Raw genomic sequence first — 27,483 nt, forward strand, 5'->3', positions numbered from 1 at the left:
TTACCGGGACAATGGCTACTGGGTATCCAGGACTGGGAAATCAGATGACTAGGGGACCAGCATCATAGACACAAGCTCTTCTTAGAACTATTTCCTTCACATCCACACACAGAAGCTCTGGCTCAGAGCGGGGCCAGGCCGCATCCCAAGCTGGCACCCAAACTTGGTGATGTGTCGGAGTCTCCTATGTGCTACTTGCTATGGTGGCAGAAAAGCTACAGGACTGAGGGGTCATGGAAAGCAGCTGAGGCTTGCCACCATGTGGAAGGGCCAGAGTCCCTAGAGAGAGGCTAGGCAAGGCCATTGGTGGATGTCCAGGCTCGGTTACTAGGAGACCTCAGCATATTAGAGATGGCAGGATGTGGAAGGCAGTGTTTTTGGAGTGGAGCTGGCATGAGCCTCCAAGACAGGCCTGTATGCTGTGGGTGACTGTCTGAGAGCTACAACTCTGCAAGCCTTTGAGTTCCCTGCCAGCTTCCCTGTCTCAACCAACATGATGCAGTGATCCACTTGACAATAAGCCACAATAAACCCTTCCTCCATCAACCTGTTTCATGTCACTGATTTCATCACAGCAATGAGAAAAGGAGATGAAATACGATGATTCAGGAACAGACCCTGGCTGATACTTCTGTCCACTGAAGGACCCTTGAGTGGACTTTCTTCCCCTGCCTTCCAAGCAGAAGGAATAACTTGATTGCTGCTAGATTGTTCATTGGATCTGACCAGGAATGCCTTTACCTACCACTAACAGGTTCAGCATTTTGCAGGTTGGTCTTTCTACCCAAGTCATTATCAATGTTGTCCTCATCCATTCCATTGAAATCTGGATGAAAGTCAGTAGAGAGATGGATCTGACCAGGAATGACCTACCACCACCAACATCATTGCTTTGAAGGCTGTTCTCCTTACCCACGTCATCCTCAGAGTCATCCTCATCACTATCATTGATACATGGAAGTCAGTGGAGAGGTGGATGTGGCCAGGAATACCATTACCTACTACTACCAAGAGCATCACTTTGAAGGTTGTTCTCCTTACCAAAGTCATGTTCATTGTCGTCCTCCTCCTTATCATCGATGTCTGGAAGGAAGAAAGTGGAGAGAGTGAGTGAATGACTCATACCTCAGTGACTGTAGTAGGCGAAGCCTTGCTACCTTACACAAGAACAAACTCAGCATTTCTTTGGTTCACATCACTCACTGAGAACCACAATAGACATTCTACTCATGAGATAAAGTAACACTTCACATATTAAAAATACTGCAAAATATGTTCATTCTTTTTACAGAGGAGATACCATCTTATTTGCAGCTACTGTTAATAACAAACTAGGGACTTGAGAGATGGCTCAGTGGTTAAGAACACTGCTCTTCCAGAGGACTAGGGTTTGATTCCCAGTACCAACACAGTGGTTCACAACCATGTGTAATTCCAATTCTTGGTGATCCAATGCCCTCTCTGGCCTCCACTGGTATTAGGCAACACGTGTACCAACATACATGGCAGGTCAAATACATTCAAATTGCTTAAATCTAAAACACACACTTGAATTTCCACAGTACCGTCATAAGTGCTACAGGACTTTTCGACTTTTTGCAAGGTCTTTTTTTGAGGTATGTCACTCTGTTCAGGAACCTTGGTACTTCTGAAACCCATTTTTTTCTGTGTAGCAGAAACTAGAATGCATCACAGCAAAACTAGGTTTGGTGAATCATAAAATAAAAGGAAAATTAGTCTTTGTTCTATGATAAACATTTGATCTCATTGCTGATTTGTAAGCACATTGTTTTAATTCAGAATGTCACTTCTGTAAGATCAAGGACATCAGTGAACATTTAAAGCACATCCAACATGGTCAGTGTATGGAAGATCTCAATCCAGGTAGATGAGACAGGATTGACAGAAGAGCATTTGACTGAGTATGTAAACACAGTGAAATCTGTGCAGTTCCTCACTTCTCTGTTCTTGAAACTGACAGTACAACTTCCTAAGGACTCCCATTAAGCCTAACGAATCTAAAAAAGTAAATGAATGTCAAGCCCCAAAGAAAATCACTAGCACTAAAAAGGGAGCTCTGTGGGGTTTGCCAAAGGCCAGAAAAATCAGCAAGAGGCCACAGTCAGATTCAGAGATAGTGTATGTACACTGCCAGGTCAGGGGAAATGGTTGCTTCTTTTCTTTTTCTCTCTTTCCGCTTTCTTTCTCTTTCTTTTTCTTTTTCCTTTTCTTTCTCTTTCTTTCTCTTTCTCTTTCTTTCTTTCTTTTGAAATATTAAATTTCCTTTTTATTTTCTTCACCACTTTTCATTCCTCACATAACATGATGTTTTACAATCCGTGTAAAATATATAAGATCACCAACAAACGGAGGCACTGGTAAGGGACCATCTCTACTTCTTGTTATTGTCTGAGGACACTGTAATAATCACTTTAAGATTACAGACCAAGCCGGTCGGTGGTGGCACACGCCTTTAATCTCAGCCCTAGGGAGGCAGAGCCAGGCAGATCTCTGTGAGTTCGAGGACAGCCTGGGCTACCAAGTGATCTCCAGGAAAGGTACAAAGCTATGCAAAGAAACCCTGTCTCGAAAAACCAAAAAAAAAAAAAAAAAAAAAAAAAAGATTACAGAATGAATTATCTGACAGAAAAAAGAAACTGAAACAAGGATCGCTATTCTACTTTTCCAACCCTGACTCAAGAAAAAATAAATAAATAAATAAATAAATAAATAAATAAATAAATAAATAAATAAATAAAAAGACCATTTCCTTTAGAAGAAGCAATATGAGGAACCAGGTTAGTTCAAATGACTAGTAATTTATCACTACAATGTCAGGCTTCTCTCAGTACAAATTTATAATGATCAGACAACCACACTAGGAGAAGGCCCTCACCAGGAGTCTGACTCCAAGTTACTTTGAAACACTTGTCACGTGATGACTGAGAGAAAAGATTCCCTTCAGTCAACAAACCCCACATAAGCCCTCAATCTTGACTGACAGGCTGGGACAAATCTGGATGCTTTGCCGAGTTAATGGACTGCATCTGTAGATACCACTTTCTTCATAACTACTGCCCTCAGTGCTGTCTGTATTGCCTCGACTAAACATGCCTAAGACGAGGGCAATGGCTTTTCTAGCTCAAAGTATGTACTTAACCTTGCTTGCTCCTTTCTCAGAGTCCAGTTTCTGCTCTACAAAATTTTCTGTTCATACTGTACCCAAGAGCAAGATAGTCCCACATTCCCTTAACCAAAGCCCCCCTTTACCTAATGCCTAATCACATAGATATGCCTTGGGGAACAAAAGGCATCTTAGAAATGATGACTTGTCAATGCTGGCTGTGTGGATCCACTGAGTACACATGTTCCCCATGTTCTCCCTTACCAGCCAACATGGAGACCGACCATCAGTAAGGGCAAGTATTTTGTGGAGACACAGTCTAGATCCCCTGAAATATTTATGGTCAATAGAATGAGTGAAACCAGAATAGTAACTTAGTGTTGGGGGCTGGAGAGATGGCTCAGAGGTTAAGAGCACAAGCTGCTCTTACAGAGGTTCTGAGATCAATTCCCAGCAACCACATGGTGACTCACAGCCATCTATAATGAGATCTGGTGGCCTCTTCTGGCCTGCAGGCATACTTGCACACAGAATACTATATATACAATCAATCAATCAATAAGTAAATAAAATAACTTAATGTTGACTGGGGTCTTAGTAGATAAGAGCTCTAAATGGCCTTATGATAGGGTGAGGGGAGATCTGGTAGTTATAGGGTGTGGTTTTCCCTTTTCCCAAATTGTGAGCCTCAACACTCTGTGTCAGCATTGGTTCTTTCTATGTCCTTTTGACATCACCACAGTGATGAGAAAAGGATTCCCACAGCAATGCCCACCCTGGGCTATGCTTTAACACATTACCTGAAACTCTACCTTATCCTATGCATTCACAAAGGCTTTGGAAATCCAGAAATTTACACAGACTACTGAACCTCTTATCTGGTAATGACAGCAGAGGGTAGCCTCCAAATCTGGACCCACACGTTGGAGTCCCTCATTGCCCCTTTCACATAACAGCACTGGGTGTTTTCATTCACTCATCATTGTGTCTCTTTGAATCTGCACAGGGAATGCAGATCTTAATTGAAAATGGACACACATCTGTGCTGTTCCTGAGTAACCTAATGAACACAAGACACAGGACAGACATGCTGAGGAAAGCTAGTTATTGGCAGGATGCTCTGCCACAGACCTTACACGGTCCCACAGAAGGCCTACGTCACGGTCTCTAAAGCGATTGTTCTTGCATATATCCTGCCTAACATGACAGCAGTGTCCTCTCACACAGGACTTGGTTGAACAGACAGAATCAAAAGTTTTAAAATAATTCCTATGTTTGCCTAAGCGCATAGTCAGTGTTCACTCCTAAGGAAGGTCAGTAATGGTCTCTACAACGTTCCAATTGCACAAGCATGGTGAGTAGAGACTCTCTGAATGACATGAGCTCAGAATTCTGGGAAGAATAGCACTGCCTATGACAATGTCTTGTACTGTTAGGCCTGGAAAACGCACCATCTTACATTATTAATGTGGTGATATATTGTGAACCCTAATAAAGTTTACCTGGTGATCAGTGGACAGAGGCATCCACTAAATCAGACATAGCTATCAGGCTGTGGTGGCACACGCCCTTAATCCTATCACTCAGGAGGCAGAGATCTGTCTGGATCTCTGTGAGTTCAAGGCCACGCTGGGCTACACATGAGAGAAACAGAATCAGGCAGTGGTGACACACGCCTTTAATCCCAGGAAGCAATATGGCAGGACATAGAAAGGTACATAAGGTGTGAGGAAACAGGAACTTGCTCTCTTGAGGCTGAGGATTTCATAGAGGTAAGCTAGGGGCTGGCTGTTCTGCTTCTCTGATCTTTCAGCTTTCACTCCACTATCTGACTCTGGATGTTTTATTATACGACCTTTTAAGATCAGTGTTACAAGTAATGCCTCACAAAGACGAGGGCTTCCCCCTTGAGCCACTGGCCTGTTTGTAGGAACAGAAGAAGCCCTGAGGGAGTGAAGTCCTGAGCAAGTGTGTATTATTGACAAGGGCACAGCCCAGGGGAAATGGGCAAAGCCTTTCTCCCAGGTGGGCCAGGCTGGAAGTCGGCAAAGCCTTCTTCTTGTTCAAGTGCAAGTGTTTACTGGTGCCTGATCAGTGTGTACAAAAACCAGCAGCTGCATCTTCCTGGTCTGGAAGGTTAGGCCTGAGACTGCTTGCCTGTGGATACTTCATGCCAGCAAGCAGCCAGTCACTCCCCCTGTGATGTACCTAACACACACACCGAACTTTCAGGTTGCTAGAGTTAGTAGATGCCCTGCATCAGAGCTTACACCTCAACCCTACACTCTGACCCCGTCTTTCTGTACATGTGTCTGTGTGTCTGTCCTTTCTTCACTCCCTAACACCCAACTCTAGCCCAGTGTGTTGATGTGCCAATGCATGGCAAGATTGTTGTTAGTGAGGCAGGCACCTGATTGCCTGAAAAACCCACCCTATCAAGATGAATATAAACAGGGATAGCGACAACGCCTTTTTTTGGGGGTGGTGGTGGTGGTGAAATTCTACCCTTTCTACCAAAGTATAATATTTGCATTTGCAGTCTCCACAAACTACCTGTGAGATATATATTCATTCTGTATGAATGTCTGTCTGACTATGATAATCCTGAAGATACTAATATTACTTTCACACAGACTCAGGTTTGGAAGACTTAGAGAAAGGTTTACAAATAACTCCACTACTGGCAATAGTGCCTATTCTTAAAGTAAGTCCAGCATTGTTCCCCAGAGTGTTCCAGTTGCCTAAGATCCATAGATCCTGCTTGAATGAAATGAACCCCAGAACAGAGGATGGATTAACATTATATATTAAGATATCAAGTGTTGTAAGATAAAGAAAGGCCATCATCTTACATCATTAAGGCCTCATACATGTGAAGGTGATTCCCTTTAGATGTGGGCCAATTGATGGAAGCCTCAGGCTTACAAAGCAAACACTTTATCAAAAGAGTTACATCCTTGGCCCTCAAAAAGATATAGAAAGGGACATGGGAAAACTTACTGTTCAGAGACAGGCTGATCTTTATACAACAAGTAAGTTCTTCCATTCTATTTATTCACATGCCCCTAGACAATAATTTTTAAGATTGCAAAGATTTTTGTTTGTATGACATGTGTTCATCTGATTGACCTTGTCAACAATCAGTTCCTATTTTCATATGCATATTTTCCATAAGTGATGGCATGAAGGAAATAATTATAAATGAAAGCATTGGGAAGAGAAGGCGGCAGGAACATGGGCTTTGGTTTGCTAACACAGATGAAAACAAACTACATGCATTTCTGGACCACACAACACAGTCATTTTTCGGACTTGGAATTTACTGTCTTCCTTTGTGGAAAAGGATGAGAAAGGGGCAATAAAATAGAGTGGGTTCTTGTAGCCTCTCAGTTTCCTAAGTAGACTCATATTAAGTGGCAGGACACGGTCAATGTACATGGCTATGTGTGTTCTGGATTGAATTGTATGCAGGTGGTGCTGCATGTGGAGTGTTTGGGAGCTTTGGGGTGTGGAGCCTATCCTGAGTTAGTGAGTCATTTAGGGCCAACCTCCAGGTGTTGGAGTCCAGTTCCACCTCTGCTTATTCTGTTTCCTTGGTATGGATGCAACATACCAAAGTGGTCTCCTGCAAATGAGGCCACCAGGCCTTCCCTGCCAGCTGCCAGGTACTCTCAAACATTACAGAATGATCCCCCTTCAATAAGTCACATGGACACTTCCTTCCTTCAGTGAATCTTCTTAGGTCATATCAAGGTGGAAAAAAAACCAAACAAAACCAATGAATGATTCCATGAGAGTCTCATCATGGTTTCTGTCTGTTTAGAAGGCCTCACACTGCATCTGACCCAGAGTCCATGACCTACAGGTAAGAGTCTTTGTTTTTCAGGTGGGTCTGACTACACAAGTCATTCTCAGCACTGTGATCATCATCATTAGCCATGACTGAAAGAAAGCCAGGGGAGAGAGTGAATCACACACAGTGTCTGCCATAGGTGAAGACACACTGCCTCACACAAGAACCATCTCTGCTTTCCTTTGGTTCATATCATGCCACCAGAACCAAAATAGGCATTTCAATGTGGTTTTATGCTCTGTGGTGGTAGTTCTACTGGTGGACTAGAGAAATTAATTTCCACTTTAAAACTACTACAATGATTCTTCATTCTCTTTATAGTGGGGATACTATACAATCTACAACTACTGATAATAACTATAATTAATTACTGAATTTCCACTGTACCGTCATTAGTGCCACAGGTCTTTTGCAGCATTGTTTCAGACCTTTCATTGATTGTAGAGGTAACGGAGCACCGAATGCCTAGCTTCCGCAATATGGCTACAACTTGAATGCAATCAAAACAAGAATGTTTAGTTCTGCTGAATTCATTTAAAAAAATAAGGAACTAACAACTGTTTTATGTTTAACATTCCATCTCATTACTGATTTGGGAGTACACTCATCTGATTCAAAATATCACCTTTGGACAATCCTGGAAATCAGTGTTGACTCATTGGAGATATGACATGGTCGGTATAGGTGGGGTATCAATTCACATGGGTGAGACAGTATCAACAGAAGGGCAGTGTGACTGTGTGAAGTGACCAGCATCCAAATCCCTCCAATAGCCATGTAAACACATTGAAAATGCAATTGCTCACTTCTGCATTCTTGACTCTTGACACTGTAGTTTCCTAAGAACTTACATTGCACCTAAAGAATCTAAATAAGCAAATGAAGGAAGAGCTCTGGTTTGCTGTGGATAGTGCTCTGTATACTGTGAATGTGTGGCTATGATTGGTTAATAAATAAAATGGTGATTGGCCAGTAGCTAGGCAGGAAGTATAGTATAGGCGGGAAGAGCAGAGAGGAGAATTCTGGGAAGAGGAAGGCTGAGTCAGGAGTCTCCAGCCAGACACAGAGGAAGCAAGATGTGAAGGCAGAACTGAGAAACGGTACCAAGCCATGTGGCTAAACATAAATAAGAATTATTGATTAGTTTAAATGTTAGAGCTAGTCAGTGGTAAGCCTGAGCTAATGGCCAAGGAGTTTTAATTAATATAAGCCTCTGTGTGTTTACTTGGGTCCAAGTGGCTGCAGGACTGGCAGTTGAGAGAGGTTTGTCCTGAGCATGGACCAGGTGGGACACAGGAAAACTTCAGCTACACTGGTAACAAGCACTAGTACCACAAAGGTGCTCTATGGTGCTTGGTCTCTCCAGAACCACCACCTGGATGGTGATACTTACAACCAGAGAGGCTGTTTGGATGACTTCTGGAAAGAACATAAACATATGCTTGCTTCATTATTTATACAGCACAGCTTTTTAAAGTTCACACACATATCTCGTATTACCTTCACAGAAAGGCACTAGAGAAGAAGACAATCAACATCTCCTACTTTGGACCTGAAGGCACTGTGCTAGTTAGCTACTAATGGCACTGTGCCTGAGTAGATGACAGAAAAAAAGAACAGGACAGATGTTCTACTTTTCAATCCCTACTACAAAAAGTCACCATTCCTCACAAAGGAGTGGAGTAAGGGAACAACGCTTGTTTAATTGTATGGCATTCCTCTGCCACTACTTCACATGATCAGCTCCTCTCAGTGAGTCTTTCAGGCATTTTCTTATGGCCTAGACTGGCCAGTGATTGGAGATGAGATTAAATTCATGAGAACCATGAGCCCCCTTCTAGAGTACTAGATTAACCAACCTATGTTGTGTCCACATCACACTTTATGCACTGTTGAGTATCAAACCCAGAGACTCCTAAATGAAGACCTGCTACTCCAATGACAGAGCAAAAGCACAAAACCAGTACACCATAGCTTTCTCTGTCTTTCACAGTTGTGAATGACTGTCACCTGATCCATGGATGCTACCTATGTTTTCTGATCGCTGATACAGAAAGGGTACTGTTTGTGTTTTCTATAGGCAGGATTTTTTCTGGGTATATGCTGGAAAGCTGAATGGATTCATGCAAAATGACAGCTCATGTCTCCATGGGGAGAAAATCTGAGCCAATTCTAAAAATGTCACTTTCATCCCAAATACCTGGGAACATGGTTGGCTCTTGTAGTCCCTAGCTATCTAGCTTGGTCACTCACATCCCTCTCCTGTAGCAGCAGTGTATGCTGAGAAATGAATCCAGCATATATGGCTATGGTGAGCTCTGAACCAAGTAATGTAGGAAAGGCATGGCCTCAGATCTCTTCATTGACAAAATTGACATGTGTAATTGGAAAATCTTTTGGGAGAAAACACATAAAGATGTTTTTTGATACATGAAATCCCAACAAGAGTAAATGAGAGAACCACATACACAGGACCATGATAGGTCTCTTGGGATATCTGTTGTTATCTTACCTAAATTTACAATCTTGTTGCCATTAGATTGCTTTGAAAAGAATGAGGAACCAATATGACCTCATAGAGCCTGTGACAGCTTGACTTCACAGGTTTAAGCCAGACAGGCTCCTAGAGCTGAGAGTTGGAAGTAGACATGGGCTCCCATCCCTAACCAAGAAGCTATCTGCAGCTGACAAGCTCTCACAAAGGAAAAAGTACTTTTCCCCAGTGGTGTGTCAACCACAATCCAGGGCAGTCCCCATGCCCAACAGGAGATGGCCAACACAAAACAAACTCAATGGTGTTTTTCTAGATTTCTGTGTCTTACATTGTTTTGTTTGGCATTTTCTGTTTTACTGAGCTTTTGCTAGTATATTATAGTTTCTGATTCTGTGTTTAAATGCGTGTGTGTGTGTGTGTGTGTGTGTGTGTGTGTGTGTGTGTGTGTATGTGTGTGTGGTGTGTATATGTGTGCTTTTTCCTTTTTTTAAATTACTTTTATTGTTTTTCACATTGCCTGTTTGCTTTCTAAAGAGAGAGGAGGCATGGAGTTGTCAGGTGGGGAGGTGGGGAAGATCTGAAAAGAAATGGGAGAGGGGAATAGGATGATTTCTTAAAATTTAAAAAAGATTTGTACATAAACAAGTAAATAGAAGTTGTGAACCAGACAAAGACAACAAGTATATGCAGAGTTCTTATCTACAGTGTGTCCAAAAATGTCATTCCAAGATACATACTGTATCTGTGCCTCCTTGACTGGACCTGCAATTCAGAGAAAACACTCTTAGATCAGATCATACTGAGTTATGTTTGCACAGATTTCTGTTTTTTTTTTTTTCCTGTGACTTAGGACAGTTTGTAAACAGGACTGAGAAGAACAGCCCATTTGAAGATTCTATATTAGTCTGTTATGTGATTCTCTTACAAAACACCTGCAGCTAGTTACTGTGTGAAAAATATAAGTGAATTTTACACCTTTGCCTGTTTAGTCCACATCCGGCAAACTCACCCCTTGATTCTCTACTGAGGGTTTCCTCAAAGCTTCTTTGGAAGGTGGCAGAGAAATATTATAAGAATCTGTGAGATGAATCCCTCCAAGGAGTGTCTCTGTTGCTCAAGTATCTACTCTAACATCATACCTTAAAGGTCTCACTGCCTCAATATCTCTTAGCGGACACCAGAATCTTTTGCCACATCAATATTTGGAGAAACACATTCCAACTGTGTTAACCTTAGGAGACCCCAGCAGAAAGACAAGAAGACACTCACAGAAGAAACAGGAACTTTTCCTATATAATATGCCTGTTGGCTTCTTATACATGTTTTAGTCTGAAGGGGAATCTTTTTTTTTTTTTGTGATATATATTTTTTATTTTACAATACCATTCAGTTCTACATATCAGCCATGGGTTCCCCTATTCTCCCCCCTCCCACGCGCTCCCCTTACCCCCAGCCCACCCTCCATTCCCACCTCCTCCAGGACAAGTCCTCCCCCGAGGACTGTGATCAACTTGGTAGACTCAGTCCAGGGAGGTCCAGTCCCTTCCTCCCAGACTAAGCCAAGTGTCCCTGCATAAGTTCCTGGTCTGAAGGGGAATCTTATGTGAGAAGAAAAGCTCCTGACACCCACTATGGTAACTGACATGGTTTACAATTTCCTCTCGTGCTGTGTCGTATCATGGGTGACTTGTGTCCTTTTCCTATGTAAACACTCTAATACCTATAGTGTGTGGACAGTTTTATTATTGAGATCTGATGCCCATAAAAATAAAGTATCATGAAAGAAACCTTTCTATGTTAGGATATGGAAAGGCCATCTTACCGCAACCAACGATGGTTTTGACCCTTCTTCTGAGGCCTGAGGATGCTCCTCACACAAATCTAGGGAACAGGATATAACTTTCAGCTCATGGTACCACCTGTTATATGTCAAGGGCTTTTACGTTGCTAGGGACAGTGACATGTGGACTTAGTCCCTATGCCTTGCCTCAGTGCACAGAATTAATAAACATGGCTGAAGGGCTGCAAGACAGTTTTCCCTGCCAGGAAAGTGAAAACAAGGCAAGACCTCAAGAGACCTGAAGTAGAGACTTTTTGTTCTCCTACGTAAAGGGAATCTAACACACTGTGAAATAATCCATCTTGGATTAGGCTACACTTAAATAAATGTTATGTTAAATGACAGATTTCTATCACTTTATGACCATTTCAAGTCTTTCTAGATCTCTGCTAACCTCTTTCAGCCGCTACAGACCAACAGAGACAGACTCTTCATTCATTTAGTATGATCTTACTTTTTAAATTGGTTATTCGCCATTGCCTGTGTATATGCATATACAAAGTGTATGTACAGGAATACATACTATGTGACATCTGTCCAAGGGTCAAAGGACAAGATTGTGGATTCTCTCTTTCTACCTTCATATGGATCTGAGAAATGACACTCAGGTACTAAGCACTGGAAGAAATATACATTTACCCTTTGAATCATATTGTCAGCCCTAGCATATAGAATTTTAATCTTCAAAATGTACACATTGTTCAAGAAAAATTCATGCAGTATCAGGAACATGATGTAATGACACTAAATTTTTCACTCCCTGATACATAATCATACTTTACTGATAAGTGCAAGATACTGACATTATTACACTTAAAGAACCATTATAGATTGTTTTTTTCTCCTGCTAGTTTTTCTTTACTGGGTCATCCTTTGTATTCATTCTGTGAGGTGAATGTCCAGGTTCAGACTACCCAACTCACATTAAGGCAGAGAACACTGATCATCTGTCCCCTGGAATTCTACTTGCTTCCGCAATTAAGAAATTTAGATAGAAGATAGATTCTTTTGTACGGTTGTTAATGTCCTCATAGCCTAAATATAAGTTCATGGTAACAGTTTGGAACCTCATACTAGGGGGCTACATATCTGATTTCAACCTTGGCACTTTCACCTAAGAACATCATGACCTTGAGTCTATTCATCATCACATCTCTTCAATTCCTGTGCATCATCATTAAAGAAGTAAACAATGTCCGTGTCTGTTTTCCTCCTGAGCAACTTAGTGAACATAACTTATTGGTGTAAATGCTGAGAAAGGCTAGTTGTCAGCACAATGTACTGCCATAGACAGTGCACCCTCACATACTCCACAGAGTCACAAAAACCCTATAACAAATCCTCAAGCTATTGTTCTAGATAGATCCTGTTTTTCCTAAAAGTATTTATTTTAATTTCACACAGACATTTGTTGCACAGAGACAGCTAAAACTTTCAAAGTAATGCCTATGTTGTCCTGTGTTGGCCTAGATGCATATTCAGATTCCATTTCTAAAGTATGGTCAGTATTGTTCTTTAAAATGTTCCAATTGCATGACTTCAGTTATTAGATCTTCAATGAATTGGCCAGAAAAGACTAGTAGGTTAACATTGTTTGTTTAAATGTCTAGTACTCTTAGACTTGGGAAATCCACCATCTTATATCTGCCTCAGAAATGTGGTCACACAATGGGAAAGTCTTTGTGCTTGAAAGCAAGTACTGTGTCAGCTAAGCTAGCCATTTACTGGTCTAGAAGAATGCAAAGACCCAGGAACTAATGATTCTGAATGAAAGATGGTCCTTTTACGTAACAAATGAGGTCATTTGTTTTCTATGCCATTAGACATGCATAACAATCTTAAGTGTACACAGATGTCTGTGTTTTATATTTTCATTTTGTCTAACTTCCCCAGTATCCAAGCACATTCCCTACATCAGCTGTGCAGTCTCAGCAAAAAGAAGTACACAGGAAGTTACTAAAATACTTATTAATGAAAGAAGAGGTAGGATAAAGACACAGGAAAGCAAGCAGACTTCAAATCAATTGCCAGGATTATGACAAACTATGTTAAACTCTTGATCAGATGTCATGGTCATTTCTTTGTTCCTGAAACATATTGTAGTCCTCTGAGAGAAGATGACAAAGTGGAAAAAATAAGAAAGCAGGTTCTTGTATTTTTGCCTAGAGTTCAGATTATGTGACATGAAATGGTCAATCTACATAAAGCCTTAAATCATATACTGTGTGTTCTGGTTTGATTAGGGGATGTCCTGCATAGCCTGATGAGTTTGAGCACTCTATCCTCACCTTATGGTACTGCCTAAGAAAGGCTTCAGGAGATGGAGCATCCCTGGAGAAAGCAAGCCCCTGGGGAAAGACCTCTGTCTAACTTCTGTTTAGTCTCTGCTTCCTGAGTACATGTGTATGCACTTATGTACAGATGCAATGTGACCAGCCAGCGCCATACACCTGCTGAGACATTTTCCCTGCCAGAATGACCACCTTGTCATAATAGCCCAAATAAACCTTTCCTCCATTAAAATGCTTTTCTCAGTTATTTGGTCATAGAAAATAAGAAAAGCCACTAATCATTAATAGAATCTCATCGTTGTTTCTGGCCATCTGGAAGTCCTTAAATTGACTTTCCTCTTTTGCCTCCCAAGCAGAAGGAACAACCTGACTGTTGATAGACCCTTTCATTGGATCTGGCCAAGAATGCCAGGACCTACCATGGTCTTCGAGATACACGTTGTTCTCAGGAGACAACTCAATTTCAGTGTTGCCATCCTCCATGATGTCAATGTTTGGAACTATGTCTGTGGAGAGTGATTTACATACTACTGTCGATAATGGGTGAAGCCACATTGCCTCACCCGAGAACCCGCTCTGCTTCCCTTTGCTTCAGATCATTCAGGGAGAAGCACGACAGTCATTGAAATGCATTTTGAAGTTCTATCATTGCAGTTCTACTTTTGAATACTTCACTCATTAAAAATACATGAGGCATTTTCCACCTTTTTAATAAGAGATATAGACTGTGGTTTGAATCAGAAATATCCTGTTCAGGTTCAGCTATTTGGATATCTGGTACCCAGTTTGGGGCACCAGTTGGGAAGATTGTGGATCCTTTAGGAGCTAGCCTTGCTGAGTGAATTGTTATTACTGGAGGTAGGGTTTGAAGCCTCATAGCCTCACCCTAATTCCAGTTCATTCTCTCTCCTTCCTATTTGTAGGTTTTTGAACATGTGACTTCTCAGCCTACAGATATAAATACAACTTATTCAATCCATCTGTTGTTACTTGTATGTATATGATTTCAGGGTTGACCACTTGTTATTGAATAAGCAACTGGGGCTTCGTCTCTGAAGAAGACTATATCTCCTGCTCTCAGTATTCCTTAGTTGTCTATATTTCTTTTTCTGTGAGTGGGGCTCCATGAGATCCCCCACTTCCATGTTAGCATGTCTATTGGTGGTGTACTTCCAGTCTTGTTTAGGTAGCCATACTGTTAGGTAGCATGGATGAAGCTTCCCTGCCATTTCTAGGAGACAACCTCAAGCAGAGTTCCTGGTCTTCTGGCTCTTACAACTTTTCTATGCCTTCTTTCTTAATGGCCCCTGAGCTTTAGGTGTGTTGCAGATGTATCATCAATTGGGGCTGTACCCTCTGGGGATTTTTCAAGTTGAGCTAAAGGCATTTTGCATTATAATACGGTCATTAGCTTACAGAGGCAAGGAAGTGGAATATGGTGGTATGCTGAGAAATGTTTCTCATAGGCTCCTGTAATTGAAACCTTGGTCTCTGGTGGTTGATACTGTTTGGGAAAGTTGTAGCATGTTTAGGAAGTGGAGCATTGCTGGAGAAAATGCATCACCGTGGGCAGGCTTTGAGAATCTCTAGCCTCACCCAACTTCCAGTTTGCTGTTTCCTGTTTGCTGTTGAAAATGTGATCTCTCAGCCTACTGCTCCTGACAGTATGCCTGCCATGACTTTCACCCACCATGATTGATATTTACCCCTCTGGAAACCTAAGTCAACATAAACTCTTTCTTCTGTAAGTGTCTTTTGGTCATAGTGTATTATCGTAGCAACAGAAAAGTATCTAGTACAATTACCATCACCAATGACTATTAATAACTCAAACACATTACTGAATATCCACAGTACCGTCACTGGTGCCGCATGCCTTTTCCTTCACATGCACGTTTGCTGTTTCAGATCTCACACTGAAGGACTTGCTGTGCCTAAGCCCCAGCTTTTGCATCATAGATCTCACTGCAACGCATTCACAACAAAAAGAGGTCAGCTCAATTGCATTTAACAAATAAACAAATGACCCCCACCCCCGGGGAAAACTAACAACTGTCCTGTGTATAAACATTTGACCTCATTAGTGATTTCCAAGCATGACTCAGAATGTTACTCTGAATGGAGGATCACAAACATAAGTGTCCACTTAACACAAGAATGGCATGGTCAGTCAGGTCTCAATTCATGTGAATGGCCCAGTATTAGCAGAGAAGCAAAGTGACTCAGTGTGTGAGACAGCCAGCATCCAAATCACTTTAGGATCCATGTAAACCTAGTGAAATTTATGCAGCTACTTATGACACCAATTCTTGGCACTATGACACTCCAACTGCCTAAGCACTTACATTAAACCTGATGAATCTAAAGCAGTAAGTAAACATGAAGACTTACAGAATAGTACTAGGTCTAGAGAAGTGGTCTGTGGGGTTTACTGAATGCTAGAACAATCCTAAGACAGCAATGGGTGGATCCAGAGACAGCTCCAGAACAGTGGACAACAGCTATTTCTTTTCATTCTTTACCTACCCATGGTGTTTTACAGTCCATGAAGATTGTGTATCACATTGAGGTAGGGAAGCAGGTAAGGGGTTATCTTCATGCCACTGTGACATAATTGCCCTGACAGAAAAACCTCAAAACAGGGAAGGAAGTTCTACTTTTCAGTTCTTTTCTCCAAAAGAAGTGATGAGAGAGTTTGGTTAGTTCAAATGTGTCCATCTCTTCTACACTGTCTTTCTAATGATGAGACAACCATGCTGACCAGACACCACATAATGACTCAGACTCCAAGTCATTCTAACACTGATGTTACATTACAGTCGTGGTGGGGATGGGGAACACTTCCCTACAACTGACATACTCTGGATAAGATTCAAACTCAGTGAACAGGACAAGAAGTTAGGTGGCGTGGTGATTTAATGGATGTGTCTGCGCACATCACTTTCTAGGTGACGACTGCCCTTGGCACTCTCTGTGGAGCCTGAAAAAGTCCAGAGAAGAGAAGGGCAGAACCTTCACTAGCTCTAAGTGCGCACCTCCCCTGCTCACGCTTCCTCAACCGTGTCCAGTTTCTAAACTACAAACTCTACTATTCACAGTCCATCCCCGAGCAAGATACACAGTCTTATCTGCCCTTAACAAAAACAATCTGTAGCAGATGTCTTCAACCTAGAGAGGTACTCTCAGTCACAAGGCATTTAGAAATCCTGACATGAAATCAAATTGTTCGATAATGACTGTATATATCCATTGAGTGTAATGGCTCCCTATGCTCACATTTCTTGGCCAACATGGAAACAGAGCATCTGTGAGGGGAAGTTCCCTTCAAGTATAAGTGTACCTCATCTTGAAAAGAAGTGTGGTTGCCGGGCGGTGGTGGTGGTGGTGGTGGTGGTGGTGCATGCCTTTAATCCCAGCACTTTGGAGGCAGAGCAGGCAGATATCTCTGAGTTCAAGGCCAGCCTGGTCTACAGAGTGAGATCCAGGACAGGCAGCAAAACTACTCAGAGAAACCCTGTCTTGAAAAAAAACAAAACAAAACAAAACAAAAAACAAAACAGAATAGAAGTATGGTCAAAATAATGAGACTGTATTAATAACTTAGTAGGCTTCAGTTCTGATGGGTGGCTCTTTGGACTTATACTAATGCCTTCTACAATGCTGAAGCATTCACCTGGAATCAGCCATGTTCAAGTAAAACCCAATTATGACACATGTCCACCATGTTTTCCAATGTAGAGTCCCCCATTGTCAAAATCAATTTGACAACAAGCAGATAAGCTTTAACTTTTTTGAGTTTTGTTGTGGTGGTAGCTGTTTTAATTTTTCAGACAGGGTCTCATGTCACAATCTGGGCTGGCCAGGGAATGCCTCAGATTGATCACCATACTCCTTACTCTACAGTCCTAGAATTACAAGAATTACCAACTTTCCAGGGTTTGCAGTGCTGAGGATCAAGCCCAACACTTTCTGTATGATAGCCTAGTTTTCTGTAAGCTAAACAATCTGAGCCTACCTAGGCTTTATTTTTTAAACTTGTATCTCCAGCACAATGCATAGATGCTATCTGCAGTTTTGACCAGTGAGACAGCTAAGAGTTCTCTGTCAGTTGGAATTATTCTAGAAATGGAAAGCTAGGATTCCTCCATAATTTCTACCCATTTCTTGACAGGGTCAGAGGCAGAGTTTATAGCTGGGAATGTGACCTATATACTTCATATCTGGGAACACATTTTGTCCTTGTATTCCCTAGCTTGCCCTCTTGCTCATGTGCCTCCCTGTCCTGGTACATTCTTCTTTAGTAAGGTTATGCTGAGAAATGAATTCATCATATGTATCTGTAATGAGTTTTAAATTAATTGATGTGGCAAAAGTGAGAACAACTCTTTAAGTTTTTCATTTAAATTGAAAATTTGTTGGAAAATCAAGATATTTTGGGGGGAAGCACACATAAAGATATTGTCAGACACACAAAATCCCAAGGTTAGTAAGGTAAATAAGAGAGAACTAAAGACACATAACCATGATGTGTCTCTTGGAATATCAGTAGTTGTTTGAAACTAAACCTGCCATTCTCATGGCTACCAGGTCTCTCTGAAAATAGCGGTGCAGTAAATATGCAATTCTTATCTACAGTGTGACTTTTAAAACAAGTCATTCCAGAATACATACGGCATCGGCACTTCCGTGACTCGACCTGCAATTTAGAGAAAACACTCTTAGGTTCAGGTAATACTGAGTTCTGTTTGTCTTTGGTTCTTCTAGTGACTTGGGGAAGAGTGGCCAAGTGAAAGATTCTGTATTAATTTGTTGTGTGATACTGCTACAAAACACCCGAGGCTGGGTAATGTGTGAAAAACATAAGTATTTTTCATACTCTTGATCATTTATCCCAGATCAGGCAAACATACCTCTTTGTCCCCTACAAATGTTTCCTGGAAGCTACACTGAAAAATGGCAGAGAACTATTAAGACAATCTGGTACTGTGAGATGAATCCCTACTAAGGGGTGCCTCTGTGTCAGATTATTTACTTTAACTTCACACTTTAAAGATCTCAACACCTAATGTCCTTATAATGGACTTAAAAATCTTTTACCACATCAATAATTAGGAAAATACATTCCAATTGCCTTAACCTTAGACGTCCCCTGAAGAAAGGTAAGAGGACACTTAGAAAAGAAACTTTTCACAGGTAATGTGTGTGGTGATATTTTATTTGTACTGAAATGTGATTTTATTTGTATGTTAATAAATAAAGTTGTCTGGGGGTCAGAGCTATTAGCAAGCCATAGCAAAAGCCGGGTGGTAGTTCAAGCCTTTAATCCCAGCACTTAGTAGGCAGAGCCAGGAGGATCTCTGTGTGTTCAAGGATACATCCAGCATTGGAGACACACGCCTTTAATCTCAGTACCAACCATAGAAGACCTGGAGGTCTGTACAGACAGGCAGTGACAAGGTGGTTATGTGGTTGGGTTTACAACCAATGAGAAGGCAGAACAGAAGGTCTTTATAAAGACAGACACACAGGAAGTAGGTCTCTTTTGGAGAGGAAGGACCACCGCGAGAAAAAGGGTAAGGTTTTTAGCTCTTAGCTCTGACCTCTTTGGCTTTCTTCTTTGCATTGGTTCTGTGTTTCTTATTGAATAAGACGGTTACTTCTACAAATGTGTGCCAACTTTTGAGTGAAAATCACTCAGGTTTTAATCTAGACAGAAAAACTTTTGCCAGAAGAAAGGTCCCCTAAAAATACATGTGGAAACTGGCACTGGCATTTTTTTACAACTTGACCAAAAACTGCTTGATCTAGTTCTACTTCCTCCTTTTACTTAGAAAATACTTGAATACTTATAGTGTAGGTAATCAGTTTTATCATCCCAATGTGATAAAAGAAAATATAAAGGAATCCTAAATCCAACCTTTTTGTTTTAGAAAAGGGAAAAGATATTTTACCTTAATTAGTGATGGATTTATCTTCTCTTTTGGGGGGGTCTTCATCTGGTCCTTGTCAGACATCCCTAGGAGAACACAAAATAAACCTGAGATCATGGTACCACTTACTGTATCACAGGGGATCTTGGATTGATGTGGACAGAGTTCTATGGATTCAATCTAAACATTCAGGCTTAATGCACATAGTTAATTAATAAACATAATTGTGTTGATGCGAGAACATCCTCTTGACTAGGGAGAAAAAATCAAGACCTTGAGAAATGAGAAAGGTAAGTTTTGCCCTTCTATATAATGTGAATCTAAAGCAACCTGAAAATGTTTCATTGGGGAAACACTGAAATAAATGTTAAATGATGGGTTTCTAGCCAGGTGTAGAGGCCCATGCCTTTAATCCCAGCACCTGGGAACCAGAGGCAGATGGATCTCCAAGTTCAAGACCAGCCTGGTCTACAGAGTCAGTTCTAGGACAGTCAGGACCACACAGAACCCTGTCTCAAAAAAACCAAAAGAGAAAAAAAAATAGATTTCTGCTTTCTCTTACTTCTTCAGAACATTTTGAAGTCAGGACAACTGGCACTTCTTTCTAGATATCAGTCAAACCTCTTTTAACCCCATAGGCAAGCATCTATCTAGATGCATTAACCACATATGATTTTCAAAATTAATTTTATGTACTAATATTGTGTGTGTGTGTGTGTGTGTGTGTGTGTGTGTGTGTGTGTGTGTGTGTACCATGTCATGGGTGTGGGTTCAGAGGACAGCTTTGTGGAATTTCTTCTCTCTTCATGTAATCTGGGAATCAAACACGTTGGGTTTGTTTGTTTGTTTGCTTATCTATGAGTGCCTGTATGGATGTATGTGCACCACTTCCATGCCTGACAACATCACCAACTCAACCATGCCTTGGCCAATATCCACCGTATCACTGCAACGGAAGCCAAAGTTGTTTTCTTCCACTGTGATTCTGGTGTTTTATTATAGTAACAACAAAACAACTAATACAGAAAACAGTGCCAGAAAGATGGGTTATTGCTGTGACGGACCTGATCATGTTGCTTGGGAGAGGATTATGGAAATGTGGTGTTTTGACACAGAAGATCCACTGAATGCTCAAAACTGAATAAGCTTACATGTAGAAATTTGGAAAACAAGAATGGTGAAAGGAAGGTAGACAAGCGAGTTTTGGCTTGTGGAGGGGGAGAGGGCGGCCACGTCTCTTGGGAACTGCTTGTGAGAAGTTTGGGTTAAGAATCTGTGAAGTGAAACCTTCTGTCCTTTACTGGGACAATGGCTACTGGGTGTCCAGGACTGGGAAATCAGATGACTAGGGGACCAGCATCACAGACACAAGCTCTTCTTAGAACTATTTCTTTCACATCCGCACACAGAAGCTCTGGCTCAGAGCGGGGCCAGGCCGCATCCCAAGCTGGCACCCAAACTTGGTGATGTGTCGGAGTCTCCTATGTGCTACTTGCTATGGTGGCAGAAAAGCTACAGGACTGAGGGGTCACGGAAAGCAGCTGAGGCTTGCCACCATGTGGAAGGGCCAGAGTCCCTAGAGAGAGGCTAGGCAAGGCCATTGGTGGATGTCCAGGCTCGGTTACTAGGAGACCTCAGCATATTAGAGATGGCAGGATGTGGAAGGCAGTGTTTTTGGAGTGGAGCTGGCATGAGCCTCCAAGACAGGCCTGTATGCTGTGGGTGACTGTCTGAGAGCTACAACTCTGCAAGCCTTTGAGTTCCCTGCCAGCTTCCCTGTCTCAACCAACATGATGCAGTGATCCACTTGACAATAAGCCACAATAAACCCTTCCTCCATCAACCTGTTTCATGTCACTGATTTCATCACAGCAATGAGAAAAGGAGATGAAATACGATGATTCAGGAACAGACCCTGGCTGATACTTCTGTCCACTGAAGGACCCTTGAGTGGACTTTCTTCCCCTGCCTTCCAAGCAGAAGGAATAACTTGATTGCTGCTAGATTGTTCATTGGATCTGACCAGGAATGCCTTTACCTACCACTAACAAGTTCAGCATTTTGCAGGTTGGTCTTTCTACCCAAGTCATTATCAATGTTGTCCTCATCCATTCCACTGAAATCTGGATGAAAGTCAGTAGAGAGATGGATCTGACCAGGAATGACCTACCACCACCAACATCATTGCTTTGAAGGCTGTTCTCCTTACCCACGTCATCCTCAGAGTCATCCTCATCACTATCATTGATACATGGAAGTCAGTGGAGAGGTGGATGTGGCCAGGAATACCATTACCTACTACTACCAAGAGCATCACTTTGAAGGTTGTTCTCCTTACCAAAGTCATGTTCATTTTCGTCCTCCTCCTTATCATCGATGTCTGGAAGGAAGAAAGTGGAGAGAGTGAGTGAATGACTCATACCTCAGTGACTGTAGTAGGTGAAGCCTTGCTACCTTACACAAGAACAAACTCAGCATTTCTTTGGTTCACATCACTCACTGAGAACCACAATAGACATTCTACTCATGAGATAAAGTAACACTTCACATATTAAAAATACTGCAAAATATGTTCATTCTTTTTACAGAGGAGATACCATCTTATTTGCAGCTACTGTTAATAACAAACTAGGGACTTGAGAGATGGCTCAGTGGTTAAGAACACTGCTCTTCCAGAGGACTAGGGTTTGATTCCCAGTACCAACACAGTGGTTCACAACCATGTGTAATTCCAATTCTTGGTGATCCAATGCCCTCTCTGGCCTCCACTGGTACTAGGCAACACGTGTACCAACATACATGGCAGGTCAAATACATTCAAATTGCTTAAATCTAAAACACACACTTGAATTTCCACAGTACCGTCATAAGTGCTACAGGACTTTTCGACTTTTTGCAAGGTCTTTTTTTGAGGTATGTCACTCTGTTCAGGAACCTTGGTACTTCTGAAACCCATTTTTTTCTGTGTAGCAGAAACTAGAATGCATCACAGCAAAACTAGGTTTGGTGAATCATAAAATAAAAGGAAAATTAGTCTTTGTTCTATGATAAACATTTGATCTCATTGCTGATTTGTAAGCACATTGTTTTAATTCAGAATGTCACTTCTGTAAGATCAAGGACATCAGTGAACATTTAAAGCACATCCAACATGGTCAGTGTATGGAAGATCTCAATCCAGGTAGATGAGACAGGATTGACAGAAGAGCATTTGACTGAGTATGTAAACACAGTGAAATCTGTGCAGTTCCTCACTTCTCTGTTCTTGAAACTGACAGTACAACTTCCTAAGGACTCCCATTAAGCCTAACGAATCTAAAAAAGTAAATGAATGTCAAGCCCCAAAGAAAATCACTAGCACTAAAAAGGGAGCTCTGTGGGGTTTGCCAAAGGCCAGAAAAATCAGCAAGAGGCCACAGTCAGATTCAGAGATAGTGTATGTACACTGCCAGGTCAGGGGAAATGGTTGCTTCTTTTCTTTTTCTCTCTTTCCGCTTTCTTTCTCTTTCTTTTTCTTTTTCCTTTTCTTTCTCTTTCTTTCTCTTTCTCTTTCTTTCTTTCTTTTGAAATATTAAATTTCCTTTTTATTTTCTTCACCACTTTTCATTCCTCACATAACATGATGTTTTACAATCCGTGTAAAATATATAAGATCACCAACAAACGGAGGCACTGGTAAGGGACCATCTCTACTTCTTGTTATTGTCTGAGGACACTGTAATAATCACTTTAAGATTACAGACCAAGCCGGTCGGTGGTGGCACACGCCTTTAATCTCAGCCCTAGGGAGGCAGAGCCAGGCAGATCTCTGTGAGTTCGAGGACAGCCTGGGCTACCAAGTGATCTCCAGGAAAGGTACAAAGCTATGCAAAGAAACCCTGTCTCGAAAAACCAAAAAAAAAAAAAAAAAAAAAAAAAAAAAAGGTTACAGAATGAATTATCTGACAGAAAAAAGAAACTGAAACAAGGATCGCTATTCTACTTTTCCAACCCTGACTCAAGAAAAAATAAATAAATAAATAAATAAATAAATAAATAAATAAATAAATAAATAAATAAATAAAAAGACCATTTCCTTTAGAAGAAGCAATATGAGGAACCAGGTTAGTTCAAATGACTAGTAATTTATCACTACAATGTCAGGCTTCTCTCAGTACAAATTTATAATGATCAGACAACCACACTAGGAGAAGGCCCTCACCAGGAGTCTGACTCCAAGTTACTTTGAAACACTTGTCACGTGATGACTGAGAGAAAAGATTCCCTTCAGTCAACAAACCCCGCATAAGCCCTCAATCTTGACTGACAGGCTGGGACAAATCTGGATGCTTTGCCGAGTTAATGGACTGCATCTGTAGATACCACTTTCTTCATAACTACTGCCCTCAGTGCTATCTGTATTGCCTGGAGTAAACATGCCTAAGACGAGGGCAATGGCTTTTCTAGCTCAAAGTATGTACTTAACCTTGCTTGCTCCTTTCTCAGAGTCCAGTTTCTGCTCTACAAAATTTTCTGTTCATACTGTACCCAAGAGCAAGATAGTCCCACATTCCCTTAACCAAAGCCCCCCTTTACCTAATGCCTAATCACATAGATATGCCTTGGGGAACAAAAGGCATCTTAGAAATGATGACTTGTCAATGCTGGCTGTGTGGATCCACTGAGTACACATGTTCCCCATGTTCTCCCTTACCAGCCAACATGGAGACCGACCATCAGTAAGGGCAAGTATTTTGTGGAGACACAGTCTAGATCCCCTGAAATATTTATGGTCAATAGAATGAGTGAAACCAGAATAGTAACTTAGTGTTGGGGGCTGGAGAGATGGCTCAGAGGTTAAGAGCACAAGCTGCTCTTACAGAGGTTCTGAGATCAATTCCCAGCAACCACATGGTGACTCACAGCCATCTATAATGAGATCTGGTGGCCTCTTCTGGCCTGCAGGCATACTTGCACACAGAATACTATATATACAATCAATCAATCAATAAGTAAATAAAATAACTTAATGTTGACTGGGGTCTTAGTAGATAAGAGCTCTAAATGGCCTTATGATAGGGTGAGGGGAGATCTGGTAGTTATAGGGTGTGGTTTTCCCTTTCCCCAAATTGTGAGCCTCAACACTCTGTGTCAGCATTGGTTCTTTCTATGTCCTTTTGACATCACCACAGTGATGAGAAAAGGATTCCCGCAGCAATGCCCACCCTGGGCTATGCTTTAACATATTACCTTAAACTCTACCTTATCCTATGCATTCACAAAGGCTTTGGAAATCCAGAAATTTACACAGACTACAGAACCTCTTATCTGTCTAATGACAGCAGAGGGGAGCCTCCAAATCTGGACCCACACGTTGGAGTCCCTCATTGCCCCTTTCACATAATAGCACTGGGTGTTTTCATTCACTCATCATTGTGTCTCTTTGAATCTGCACAGGGAATGCAGATCTTAATTGAAAATGGACACACATCTGTGCTGTTCCTGAGTAACCTAATGAACACAAGACACAGGACAGACATGCTGAGGAAAGCTAGTTATTGGCAGGATGCTCTGCCACAGACCTTACACGGTCCCACAGAAGGCCTACATCACGGTCTCTAAAGCGATTGTTCTTGCATATATCCTGCCTAACATGACAGCAGTGTCCTCTCACACAGGACTTGGTTGAACAGACAGAATCAAAAGTTTTAAAATAATTCCTGTTTGCCTAAGCGCATAGTCAGTGTTCACTCCTAAGGAAGGTCAGTAATGGTCTCTACAACGTTCCAATTGCACAACCATGGTGAGTAGAGACTCTCTGATTAACATGAGCTCAGAATTCTGGGAGGAATAGCACTGTCTATGACAAAGTCTTGTACTGTTAGGCCTGGAAAATGCACCATCTTACATTATTAATGTGGTGATATATTGTGAACCCTAATAAAGTTTACCTGGTGATCAGTGGACAGAGGCAGCCACTAAATCAGACATAGCTATCAGGCTGTGGTGGCACACGCCCTTAATCCTATCACTCAGGAGGCAGAGATCTGTCTGGATCTCTGTGAGTTCAAGGCCACGCTGGGCTACACATGAGAGAAACAGAATCAGGCAGTGGTGACACACGCCTTTAATCCCAGGAAGCAATATGGCAGGACATAGAAAGGTACATAAGGTGTGAGGAAACAGGAACTTGCTCTCTTGAGGCTGAGGATTTCATAGAGGTAAGCTAGGGGCTGGCTGTTCTGCTTCTCTGATCTTTCAGCTTTCACTCCACTATCTGACTCTGGATGTTTTATTATACGACCTTTTAAGATCAGTGTTACAAGTAATGCCTCACAAAGACGAGGGCTTCCCCCTTGAGCCACTGGCTTGTTTGTAGGAACAGAAGAAGCCCTGAGGGAGTGAAGTCCTGAGCAAGTGTGTATTATTGACAAGGGCACAGCCCAGGGGAAATGGGCAAAGCCTTTCTCCCAGGTGGGCCAGGCTGGATGTCGGCAAAGCCTTCTTCTTGTTCAAGTGCAAGTGTTTACTGGTGCCTGATCAGTGTGTACAAAAACCAGCAGCTGCATCTTCCTGGTCTGGAAGGTTAGGCCTGAGACTGCTTGCCTGTGGATACTTCATGCCAGCAAGCAGCCAGTCACTCCCCCTGTGATGTACCTAACACACACACCGAACTTTCAGGTTGCTAGAGTTAGTAGATGCCCTGCATCAGAGCTTACACCTCAACCCTACACTCTGACCCTGTCTTTCTGTACATGTGTCTGTGTGTCTGTCCTTTCTTCACTCCCTAACATCCAACTCTAGCCCAGTGTGTTGATGTGCCAATGCATGGCAAAATTGTTATGTTAGCGAGGCAGGCACCTGATTGCCTGAAAAACCCACCCTATCAAGATGAATATAAACAGGGATAGCGACAACGCCTTTTTTGGGGGGTGGTGGTGGTGGTGAAATTCTACCCTTTCTACCAAAGTATAATATTTGCATTTGCAGTCTCCACAAACTACCTGTGAGATGTATATTCATTCTGTATGAATGTCTGTCTGACTATGATGATCCTGAAGATACTAATATTACTTTCACACAGACTCAGGTTTGCAAGACTTAGAGAAAGGTTTACAAATACCTCCACTACTGGCAATAGTGCCTGTTCTTAAAGTAAGTCCAGCATTGTTCCCCAGAGTGTTCCAGTTGCCTAAGATCCATAGATCCTGCTTGAATGAAATGAACCCCAGAACAGAGGATGGATTAACATTATATATTAAGATATCAAGTGTTGCAAGATAAAGAAAGGCCATCATCTTACATCATTAAGGCCTCATACATGTGAAGGTGATTCCCTTTAGATGTGGGCCAATTGATGGAAGCCTCAGGCTTACAAAGCAAACACTTTATCAAAAGAGTTACATCCTTGGCCCTCAAAAAGATATAGAAAGGGACATGGGAAAACTTACTGTTCAGAGACAGGCTGATCTTTATACAACAAGTAAGTTCTTCCATTCTATTTATTCACATGCCCCTAGACAATAATTTTTAAGATTGCAAAGATTTTTGTTTGTATGACATGTGTTCATCTGATTGACCTTGTCAACAATCAGTTCCTATTTTCATATGCATATTTTCCATAAGTGATGGCATGAAGGAAATAATTATAAATGAAAGCATTGGGAAGAGAAGGCGGCAGGAACATGGGCTTTGGTTTGCTAACACAGATGAAAACAAACTACATGCATTTCTGGACCACACAACACAGTCATTTTTTGGACTTGGAATTTACTGTCTTCCTTTGTGGAAAAGGATGAGAAAGGGGCAATAAAATAGAGTGGGTTCTTGTAGCCTCTCAGTTTCCTAAGTAGACTCATATTAAGTGGCAGGACACGGTCAATGTACATGGCTATGTGTGTTCTGGATTGAATTGTATGCAGGTGGTGCTGCATGTGGAGTGTTTGGGAGCTTTGGGGTGTGGAGCCTATCC

At 41.7% G+C, this 27,483-nt stretch overlaps 1 protein-coding gene across 1 annotated transcript in view; it reads right to left on the reverse strand.

Annotated features, from left to right (window-relative positions):
• The window catches only part of LOC143274202 (uncharacterized), a 143,693-nt gene that overhangs the window by 54,892 nt on the left and 61,318 nt on the right, over positions 1-27,483 (reverse strand). Inside the window, exons 26-33 of the mRNA XM_076575897.1 lie at positions 21,871-21,912; positions 19,554-19,618; positions 18,274-18,298; positions 15,460-15,567; positions 11,294-11,352; positions 10,209-10,233; positions 7,365-7,466; positions 1,042-1,083 (exon numbers count right to left, since the gene is read on the reverse strand). Coding sequence (XP_076432012.1) covers positions 1,042-1,083; positions 7,365-7,466; positions 10,209-10,233; positions 11,294-11,352; positions 15,460-15,567; positions 18,274-18,298; positions 19,554-19,618; positions 21,871-21,912 — 468 coding nt within the window. The remainder of the gene's footprint in view (positions 1-1,041; positions 1,084-7,364; positions 7,467-10,208; positions 10,234-11,293; positions 11,353-15,459; positions 15,568-18,273; positions 18,299-19,553; positions 19,619-21,870; positions 21,913-27,483) is intronic.

This window comes from Peromyscus maniculatus, chromosome 7 (genome assembly GCF_049852395.1).
Source record: "Peromyscus maniculatus bairdii isolate BWxNUB_F1_BW_parent chromosome 7, HU_Pman_BW_mat_3.1, whole genome shotgun sequence".
Taxonomy (NCBI): domain Eukaryota; kingdom Metazoa; phylum Chordata; class Mammalia; order Rodentia; family Cricetidae; genus Peromyscus; species Peromyscus maniculatus.